The 11,742-nt window shown below is 33.9% G+C and overlaps 1 protein-coding gene across 6 annotated transcripts; it reads right to left on the reverse strand.

Annotated features, from left to right (window-relative positions):
* Positions 1 to 373: 373 nt before the first annotated feature.
* Positions 374 to 11,742, reverse strand: LOC114942639 (uncharacterized). 6 transcript variants are annotated; one of them, XM_029318050.2, is made up of 7 exons: positions 11,455 to 11,742; positions 6,832 to 6,989; positions 5,023 to 5,133; positions 4,453 to 4,747; positions 4,020 to 4,288; positions 1,762 to 1,896; positions 374 to 1,469 (listed from the first exon to the last, which is right to left on the reverse strand). In XM_029318050.2, exons 2-7 carry the CDS (start codon positions 6,949 to 6,951, stop codon positions 1,374 to 1,376), a joined length of 1,026 nt encoding a protein of 341 aa, XP_029173883.2. In that variant the 5' UTR covers positions 6,952 to 6,989; positions 11,455 to 11,742; the 3' UTR covers positions 374 to 1,373. The 6 variants fall into 6 exon arrangements, with proteins under 6 accessions (XP_029173883.2, XP_029173882.2, XP_029173881.2 ...); XM_029318049.2 differs by lacking the exon at positions 11,455 to 11,742 and adding an exon at positions 7,838 to 8,163; XM_029318048.2 differs by lacking the exon at positions 11,455 to 11,742 and adding an exon at positions 7,760 to 8,163.

Consider the following 11,742-nt stretch of genomic DNA (forward strand, 5'->3'; position numbering starts at 1 on the left):
TGCACGTCGCTGTTCATTCTACATGACCCTCATTGACTTATTCGTCAAAAGGAAAATCGTGCAAGAGGTCGTTGATCTAAGAGTCATGCAAAATGATGACTTGTTCCAGTCACTTTTGTTCCGGTATGCTCCGGAATAAGTATAAAAAATGATAGATAAATAAAAATGCTTAAAATGCTCAAGACAAAATAAACCATCAAACACGTGCTTTCTTCCGACATATGATACAAATTAATGGTGCGCAGCTAATAATTAATTTTGCAGTACAATAAGAAGGTATTATCGAGAAAGTATATAAATGTTGTTGGATTAAAAAACAAAGATATTTCTATTTAATATTTTATTTTTAAGAGAAAATAATTTTTATTGCACTTGAAAAGCTGGAACGCGCGAGGAGCTCAATTTCCGCAGTTTGTTACAGTTTGTCTGCTAAGAACGTCCTCGTTACACGAACAGCAAAACGTTACAAGATCTCGATGTCATCTGGTGAGACACTCTGACCGTTCGATCTTGTACAAAAATCGTACATTTATATATGTGTAATAAATTATCGAATAGTCTGTCATGCGACCAAACGCATATTATCGACGTAGAACTTCTTATTGCGATTTACTTATTGCCTAATAAACCGGTTTTGATAAATATAAGGTTTCCATTTTGCCACACAAATAGGTATGTTAAGTAATATGTTGTCAAATAAAATAAAAAGTCTACGCAATTATATTTTCATTTATGCGACTCAATAGATTATGGCAATATGTGTTTTATAAAGTGATGACATATGTATATCAGGGAAATTCTCGAAAAATTCTTTACAACCATAATTATATAGAATTAATTTTATGGGATGTAAACTAGTTTGATTCTCGCTCTTTTTCCTACTTCCTTAGTTTATCGTTTGAATTTTATTATTACATGTTGTTTTATTAAAATCTTATATTGATACTTAACATATACATAAATATTCTATTTCGTCTATATGTTCTTAATCATTAAAAACTTGTCTGTCACTTATGGCGCCAATTTTCGAGTCATACAGAAAAAAAATTTAATTTATTATTCGAATAGATGACGATCATGGAAGAATAATAGATAAAAATGAGACAAAAATATGGCGTCATAAATAATAGTAATAAATTGTGTAACACGTGACAGCGAAAAAATATCCTGCCAAGCAAACACGATATTTTAAGTCGTATATCTAACAAAATGGGATTTAAAATCTATCAAGATTTTGAAACCAACTCGACAGATTCTCATCAACAGTACTATTTAGGAAATATGTGGAACTTGCTGAATGTTTCTTGACGAAACAATCATTATTGAGCAATTTAATCGCAATAGTACAGTAATTCCTAGGGAAATGAGATGTCTCAGTGCTGATCTGATGGTAAACCCTTTATAGCGAAAGAACCACGGAATAATGGCTTAAAAACCTCTAGGACCGACTGTGTTCGGCGAGCCGAATTCTGAAATGTGGATAATTCAACTGTTAATGACAAGAGAGATTAATCAATAATTCGTATACGCGAAAGTTAATAATTTCCCGCTTCTGTCGAAAGAGCGGATCTAGATCTCGTTCTTTTTTCGTATATTCTGAGTAAAGGGTAACTCGAATAGGGGGGTTAATCGTTTGGGCGCGATTAAATTTAAAAAAAACACAATCATAAAAAAAAGTACGATTAGATTCCTGTGTAAATGGAAATCATTAGCGTACCTTTTACTAGGTGTCACTTTAAATAACATATGCGCGATACTTACTAAGATTAAGCTGTTGAGAATTTTGCTAATATTGGTTACTAGAGTGAAACCAGCTCCAAATGCTCTTGATGGTATATCCAAGGACACCCTGGTTCTGTCGAAAACGGGTGTATCATCCGTGGTAGTAGGCACCCTCTGCACACAAATGCACGATATGAAATGAGGTTTATTCAATTTTCTTTCGTCACACTTCTTGATCACATATTTCATCATCATTTGAAAGCAGTATAAAAAGTATCACGTGGGAAAATTATATAAAACTTAAAGTGCTTATGTAAAAAAATGTATGGGTATCCGTAATTTTTCTCATTTGTAATGATTCAGTGAACATGAAGGAAAAGAGGAACGATTCTTTGAGACAAGAATCATTACTTTTACAATTCTATATTTACTACTCATAATTTTATTTCGCTCAGATATATTTTATTTGCATTTATTTAAATACAAATGCGCAAAATAAAAATTGTGTATGATTAAATATAGAGTTTATATATTTATTTGAAAAATTTGTGCTCTTATATACAGAAATATATTTGTATAAAATATTTGTATGAATAATACTTTAAAGAGATAGAAAATAAAGCAATGAAAAAACTACATTTTTAATTGTAATTGTAAACTTATCAATGTATTTTAAAACTATAATAAATAAAAATATTTAAACATTTATATGAATAAATTCTAAGGATGAAAGATATAACAAGGATATGGGAAAGAGGATATATTGGACTTTCGTGATACTCTGCAATAAATTTATCACAAATAATAGACAAAAATATAATTATATGTTTATTTTTGACATTATCATCACCATCGTCCTCGTCATCGTCAACATCCTCAATATCGATTATTAGGTTTACGTGTTATAGAGCATTTTTGAATGCGCTATTTACATCATTTACACATTTCACTAGTTCGTCTCGCTTAGAGGCTACTGTTAAATTATTTACAACTTTTACGATGGCAAGTCGATTCATGCTAGCTCTTCTGTAATGTTAGGATACAGCGCAGCCCATGATTCAACCAGAAGCGTCGATTCGTTCAAGAGAGAGCATTTCCTTTTTTTTCTGTAGAATTTTTTTCTTTCTTTCCCTTTTATATGTTTTGTTCGAACGCTCTTAATATAGGCTTTTTACAGGAGCAAGAACTTCTAGAGCGAGAGAGAGAGGAAGAGAGATCCTGCCAATTATCTGCCCAACTAGAAACAAAAATTCCACACACTCCATATTAAATGGAACGCTTATATTCATCCATGCGAAAAATACGTTTTACTGTCCGTCCCCTTCTCCATTTTGATGTGCATTTTAACGTCCTGTTTACTGTTTGTTCGTCACTCTGTGTTTTCCCCCAAGGATATGTCTTCTCTCAAGCGTTCCCTGCTGCTCCGCCGGTCCAGGCGTACAAAAAGTCCGCAGTCCAAAATTCCCATCGGCCCGCTTTTATCCCACTTGCCTTTAAGCCGCTTGCGGAGGCGTGTAATCGTACTGTTTATGCACAATACTTCATTTTAATCGCAGACATAATTTGCGGTTATCGGAAGATCTCGTCTCGTAAAGATGTCTTCCAAAATTATAAGGAAGTTTTACTTTAATCAGCAACGTTAATTAGTCACACAGTCGGAAATTTAATAAAGCGTGTCAGTATATCACCGATGAACCAGATTCTTTTCTTTCAGTTGTTATTATATAGCAGTAATAGTAACAGAATTTTTTATCAGGGTGCAGAGAGAAAAAGAAAAAGTAGGGATCAACGTAGAGATCAAAAGTTTGAATTATATTGTTATTAGAGAAGTTAAGATTGGGATTATAGCAGTTTTGTTAACATACAGTAGTTATTTTAATGAAAAATAAAAAAAAATGAAGAATATTAAAAATATAATTACGCATGCAAACTGAGAAATACGAATAAATAATAAATAGAAAATTATATACAAAAATTATTTGCACTTTCACACAACATGCACTTCTGTATTTTCACTCGTAGCGCGGAAGTTAATGTTGTCACTTGCAAAAAACAGTTACCCATCGTCCAAAGTTTGTTTATTGAGATTCGTCAAAAAAGAGACTGTTATATTTCGTTTATTAAAAAAAGTAGCGAACTACTTTCTCTTACGAGAAGGCATTTCAGAGTCTCTCTCCGGCCAGAGACAGCTTGCATTACATGTCAGACACAGAGCAGGCGACATGTGTGAAACTTAAAGAGTAGAAGAAAAAAGTCATAATTTAGAGAAGAATAAAGTGAACTCAGAGCGATCGTACCCCGGCCAAATTGGCGAAGGCTCCGATTCCAGCTCCGGCTTGAGCTCCGACTCCAGCACCGGAACTCGTATCGCTTAAGCCGGAAGCGGGCTTAGTTCCTCCTGCTGCTGCTCCTCCTCCTCCTCCGCTGAGACCACCGCTTAAACTGCCTAAACCGCCTAAACCGCCAAAACTGCCACTAGTTTGGCTCGAACTCGACAAAAGACCGATTCCTTGAGTCAGGAGAGTGCCGAGAAGAGCAGATCCGCCGGGAGCCGATCCGCCACCTCCTACATTTTTTTTATAAGCGGAAGTATTTTAGATTTTATTACGGTACAAAAAAAATTCTTATTTAATTATTTATGGAAGAGAACGTTCTCCATATTTTTACGTACCTCTATCAGCATCGGGGTAAATTAATAAGAGAACTTCTTAAATCTTATTGTGTACATACCTGCACTTCCACCTCCACCGGAAAGACCACCGGAAAGTGAGCTTAGGGGCGCGATTTTCGAGACAAGTGCGTTCGTTATACCAGACGAAGCTCCTGAGAAGAACGTCGACGCGCTGTTTATAATAGGTCCTAAGCTGCTTGATGCGGCCTGAATCTTCTTGGACGCCAAATCACTCAGGAATTCCGATGTGTACGATTTGCTAGCGTCTATTCCGTAAATCGCATTTTTCGCTTTGTTCACTTCCTCGAGAGCCTCGAGCGCTTTTGTCTTTGAGTCCAATAAGGCGTCCACTTTCTGGAGAAGTATGCATTTATCAAAGAAGAGAACAAAATTGGTACTAAATCTCTATATAACATTTCTGCGTTACATTCAACGTCTCTCGATGCATATGTTTCCAATTGTAACGAAATCTTATTTCAGATTCGCGGCTTTAATTATTCATACAATTATAAAAAAAATATTAATTTATAAAAATTGATATGTAATATTAGTTACTTTTATGAGATTTGTTACGTGTAAGAGCAGAGATTTATTATTAAAAATTTGCTAATTATTAATTCCATTCTTACGCCGAACACGAAGTTGAGGATGCCATTCTTTATTCCAAGCGTGAGCCCAATCTTTCTCTTATCCCTATCACCCCTTTCGTCATCAGCTTCCTCGGCTTCGATTACGATTACCTGCATAAAATTAAGTTTCTTTAAGTTTTTCTTTAAATAATAGAAATATTCTAACAATAAGATATATGGGAAGTAAAATATTCTCTCATAATTAATAATAAGCGGAAAGAAAAAGTCGAAGATGAGATGAAGTATTGCAGGAAAGAGTTTTCTCCACGATGATTTTTTGTCGATTCACTCTGACTTTTATTTATCAATCAAGTATTTCGCGTTTAGTTACATGAACACTGTCGAAATCACCTTTTCTTTAAATATTTGCATTCATATTTTTATACAAGTTTTTAGATTTCTAAAGATTTCCAAATTATACTGAAACTATATAAAATTATATAAAATTAAAAAAACATTATTATACAATTAGAATTAGATCTCGCGTTCGCGCGCGATATTTTTAAATTCTATAATTTCGTACACGATTGTGATCATTATGCAACGCTGCTTTCATTTTAGGTGAGCGAGATTGGCACGTAAAACTACGTTGTTTTAGCGGGATCGCATTCCGATTACATTAATGCTTGCTCATCAGCTGTGACAACGATACTTCGTTCCTCGTTATGGACGATACGCGCCACGTGCGTGCTACGGAAATTTCGTTATTTCGCATCCATCTCCTACATGTTAAGTTCGTAAAAGCAGCGCCAACCACTTTCACTCTTGACTCGTTCTCGAGATAATGTGTCTCTCTCGGTCTTAGTCTTTTTCATATACATCTGTCTTTTCCATTTTTTTCTCTCATTAAGTGTGGCACATTTAATTAACAAGATATGTTTTTCTTCCGATATAATTCAATATATTACAATGACAAGTAAATTTAATTTTAGAAAGGCGGAATTTTTTACAATAAAGAAAAAAACATTGATTTTAAAAAAATTTTGTATAATATTATAATTATAATTATAATTATAATTTATTTTCGTCTCTTTTCTTGAATAAAAAAAGGCGGAGACACAGAATAAAAAAAATATATAAGGTTTTCCTTATTTAATATTTCCCTTAATTAAATCTACAAGATAAATATTTATTGTATATATAATTTTTGTGTGTACTCTAAAAATGATCTATTCTATCAATTGCATTCGATGAAACAGTTCACGCGAATTATCGAGTTGGCAAATTTTGCGATATTTACTTTCACTTTGGTCGCTTTATATTTGTCTTTTTATTCTCTAGCGATATGTTTGGCTGTCCGTGTTTTAGGTCGAGTGAAGGTATCTCGCATTCATTCGGCACGTTGCTTAAAAAGGGGGAAAGAAAGGGAAAGGATTTTAAGCGACAACTTTAAACATTACCATTTGTCAAATTCTTGTCAATCATATTTCGAAGAAGCGACTTCTCCGTGTCGGAGATTCAATTGCGCTTTCATTTCGTGTTTCAATTTCCTGAGAGTCTACGAGGACACGCGACATAATAATTATAAATTCTCAACGCGAGAGATCGATTAATAGTTTTTATGTATACACACACACGTACTTTCAGCATTTAAATTGCATTATTAAAGTACAATGTGCAACTGCATAGTTAATCTTTGACTTTTATTCTTTTACTTTCTAAGACGATTCAAGATAACTCCTATCTTCTCATAAATCTTTCAATACACGACGAGAAATAGCTTTATATATAACATACTTGAATATGCAAAGTGGTACAAGTTGCTTTCAAGCACTTTAAAAAGGAGAAACAAAATGCAAGACTACTTACTTCGTTCAATGGACTGAGATCTTCCTCGGATGGTTTTTCCGCATCTCTCTTGACAATAGGACTGCAATTGACAATGGCAATGGCCAAGAACAGTCCGCAAAATGTGCAGACTACCCGCATTTTGTCTTTCTCACTTGGTCGATTTTCAGTTATTTATTCTGTGTAAATAAGAAGATGTTTCACAAGGCGGTATGTATATAAAATTCCTGGCAATAAAATTGAAAGTTCATTTTAAATGTCGAGTGAAAGGAGGTGCTTCAAATATACTAGGTACATATAAGTTTGACAACTAATCTTAAAAATTGACTTTTAACCAAACTGATCCAATTTTATATTCAATAAATATAAAAAAAATTATATACAAATAAATATTACTGTATAAAGTTGATATATGCAAATCAAGTATTATATTTTTGAGAGATTGGTATTTTCTTCAAAAGTTTCCCATAACGTAATGTTGTAAAAAAGAACATTATTTCCAGTCTAATTTGGCTCTTATAATAGTTAGAAACAAAAACCGCAGAAAATAAGAGACAAATAAATGACTAAGAATAAATTCAGGAGTTATACAGGCATTAGTAATAAGCAGCTGTCAAAATCAGCTGATTGTCAAATTACAGGCGTAAAATAGTTGATTGAGTAATGGATCGCAAATTGTAAAAACAAATAAGCAATTAATTGGTAAAATTGTGCACAAATATAACGGAGAATTACATGTCAAGAATATATGAAAATATGAGAAAGATAATTAACAAATAAAATTAATTTATTTGATTCACAGCAACTGTCAATTCGTGCGGAATTAAACAGTTTTTTAACGCGTAATAAAAATGAAAAAAACAATAAACGAAATCTTAACAAGCGTGTCACGTGGCCGATCAAAATGAATGAATTGCGGGGACTTACGAGTGCCGGTGCGTATACTTACAAGTATACGTGCGTGCGTGCGTGCGTGCGTGCGTGCGAACGAGCGAGCGAGCGAGCGAATGCGTGAGGAGTTGTGTACCTGGCGGAGCGCGAGGCTCGTTTGAGGACCACAGTGAAGGAGGTCCCGATGTCTTACGGAGTCGAAGGGGAACGAAGGCGAGCATGTGTGCCCCTTCGGAATCGAGAGAATCGCGAGCCTCGCCTCCTGCAGGCAGGTGGGGCGCCCTCCAACTCGCTTGTTAGCGAAACCCGTTCAGCCAGAAGGCCTTATCCAGATCGCTCGTCGCAATCGGACATCCTCCCTTTATTTCTCTTAACACCCCTCGGATTGGCACATCGTCAATTATCTAAGCACGCTCATAAAGTCACAATGCATAAAGCTCTCAAACGTTATTTCGCCACTTTCTTATCTATCTCAACGAAAATATCTGCGATGATTAAAAAAAAAACGCGATTTATTTTTACGAAATTGTAATCTAAATCGGGCGCTTAGACAATTAATTTTTTTTTAGAAAATGCTCCGCTTTCTTTTGCACATATTTTTAAAATTATTGCATCGGTAGTATTTAGCAACCGATTTCAGCGTCATGCTTCGTGCGTAGGCAACAATTAAGTTTTGAGAAATCGGAAAAGTTCACTTATCTGTTTGTTATGCCTATGATATCATCTCTTTCCAAAGCAATAGAAAAAATAGATATAAAGCATTATTAAATGTAAATGTGGGAGCTACGTGACCTACTTCGGTATTGTTCAATAGTTATCATTTTTTATCATCTTGCAAATAATATAACACTTTCGACAGAAACGACCAAATAATTAGACAATTTGAGTTGAATAACTTGAGAAAGAATTAATTAAAATCATCTTTCCAGCGTATTAAAATTTTCTTTCAATTGTATACACACAATATACGCCAGAGTTTTCATGTGTAGTATATGTATTAGAACTATTATTGCGTGATTTTAAAGCTTAGCAACTTCAAACTCTCGCTTTCTCAACTCTTTTCGGATTATCTCATACAAAATTGCAAATCGTCACACTAGCTTATGTAATGGATAGTTTCTCCGAAGTGGACCATTCATCTTCGTTATTTTATAGAAAAACGCCAGGCACGTGGCGGAACTATACGTAATAGTCTGCTTGAATGATAACATGTCACGATATTTGCATCACGTCATAATATTCGATAGCCTGCTAGCAGAATTTAGAAGAAATATTTATTTCGGCAAAACTGTGCGTATATCTTTCACATTAATTTATATTAATATTCTTTTTATTTTTACAACTGCTAATTCTCATGCTAATTATGCATACATATAAAACATAATTATTACGCTCATCCGAGATGATTTTAAAAGTTAAGACAACTCTTCTTACATCTTGAAAAAGCGCTTTAACCTCAGAACACTTTATCTTGTACTGACATGTAGTAATTTATTTAAGTTCGTCATTAAACACCTCGCGTTTCTTGCTTATCTTATCTTTTCAGTTATTCTCGCGAGGAAGAAAATATAAATGTATATAGATTCGCATGTATTGCATGTATACTGTAATTATTATAATTTGCAGTAACAATTTTCAGTTACTTGACATTTATTTCATACATAAAATATTTCTCGAAATATTCACATAGTATAATATGGAAAGAAAAAAATACTTTATTGTTTTCAGTATAATCTGAAGAATAAATGAGTGATCAGAATTCAGGATGTCAAAATTTTATATGCATGGATTTGTCTAAAAAAAGAATCAAGGACACTCAGTGAAAAGAATTTGAAAGCACATATTTTTTCGAATGCATTCTGCAATGCTTTATTGCATCGTGATTGATTTAAAATGACTATAAACTATTCTACGCACGGGGTTCTAGTATCGATAGTCCGTTACTTTTTTTAAAGACAGTTGCTCAACGCAGAATCTATTCCTCGCCATTTAAGTTTGTCATTTCTATGCGCGACAGGATGATGAAATTAGGTTTTTTTTCAAATTACAAGGATTATAAGAATCTAGTTTTATTTGTAAAAAATTATAAGTGTTAAAATAATGATTTAGCTTCAAAAGTTAAAGAGAGAATCGTTATGAAAACTTAAATTATATACATAATAAACTTACATTCATATAAACTCCAATATTACACATACAATTAATATTCATCCAATAAATAAAAAAGATAGAGGATAAATAATAATAATTTATAATAATTTAATCAAACAATTTTTGTGTAACTGGTTATTGAAATTTAAATATAATAAAATAACATTCACAAGCAGACTCTGATATTACACGCAAAATTATTCATCCAATAAATAAAAAAGATAGAAGTTAAATAATAATAATAATTTATAATAATTCAATAAAATAATTGTCGAGCAACTGAGGGAGAAGTGTCTAAATAATTCGAAAATCCAATTGAACTCAACTATTTTGAGTATCGGCTCTCCGCGCGTCTAAATAAGTAGTAAAGCTATTCATTAGTCAGACTGGACGACCACACTCGTGATGTGGCGCCGCGCAACGATCACGCGCGTAGACGAGTACGGCATCTCAACCGCGAAGAAACGGTCAAGTGACTTTCCAATGAAAGAGAGAGTAACGCACTTCTGTAATCCTCCTACAGGAGGAAAAATAAAAAGAGGTGCAAAATCCCGTGCGAACCCGGACCCGACGCGTCCGGGTTTACGTAACTCTGCACGGACGCGTTGACTCATTTTCCAAAAGTGGATCGAAATCGTACGAGTGAATGCATTTCCGAAAGTATACAACCGATTCAAGTACATTATGTAATTGTTTAATTTTTATTATGTAATTATATTCTTAAAAATTCTATATTTAATATTTTTCGTTGTAATGGAACTCTATAAAAATTGCAGAAAAAAATAATTGTAAAAAAATAGAAGAAAATATGATACACGATATATTTAAAAAATATATATACATACATAAAAGCTTCAAAACATAAAAACTTACCTTACCTAGATTCCAGATAAGATCCAACAAATGCGATTACGATAGAATTAAATACATATTAAGTAATAATTCCAATCGTGTCATATATAAATAAAATAAAAATATATGGCATGCAAATAACAATATGTACATATTTCAAAAGTAATGTCATATGGTAACTATGTTTATTTATGCAGCATGCATTTATTGACGTGTTTAACTTTATGATCTTCTGCATCTATCTGCGATAATGAAGAGTATACAGCAACAAAAAATTCTAAACGTTTTAAGAATATATATGATTCTATGAAAATGTTAAATACACGTGACATATGTTTGTGTCATTATTCCTTTCGATTATATATAACGATAAATACGCAATATTTCACGTGAGACTTAATGTTTTTTCGTCGACTCAACAATTTCCGACTCTTGATGGCTGCGCAGATTTCTAATTTTCACTCACCTTTTATTGAGCAATAACGATAATTTATATTTGTTTTCCCACTTGGAAACTCGCGAATTGCAAGTTTGAAAAATATAGATAGTAAGTGCATGCTAAAGACACAAAAACGCGTCCTTTAACACGGTTATAAGCGAAATTGCATTTAAATAATACCGTCAAAAATAACATTAATGGCATTATTATTATAAAAGCGTTTAGAGAGAAATCTCCGACGAACTTCCACCAATTATTTCAATATTATCGCCGACCGATCAATTCATCTCGCGCTTTACATCTACTAATACCTTCTCTCTCTCTCTCTCTCCGTTCCGCAGAGCTGCCTCTTCCTCCGCCTCTCAGCCGGATAATCAGCTGGGTCTTCGACCTCAGAAAAAACCGCAAGGTACACTCGTCAGGTAACGAATTATCGCAACGGTTCACCGGTGTCAGGTGACGCGCACCATTCGAGGATGTTACTCGCGATCACTCGCGCAACCGCGACCTTTGCCGCGAACGTTCTCTCGACCATCGATTGCGAAGAGGGCCAAGGCGGCCGGTTCTCGCGCTCTCTCGTCGTGGGAGGAACTCCCGAA

Source organism: Nylanderia fulva, unplaced genomic scaffold, assembly GCF_048542155.1.
Source record: "Nylanderia fulva isolate GAGA-0341 unplaced genomic scaffold, ASM4854215v1 Scaffold12, whole genome shotgun sequence".
NCBI lineage: Eukaryota > Metazoa > Arthropoda > Insecta > Hymenoptera > Formicidae > Nylanderia > Nylanderia fulva.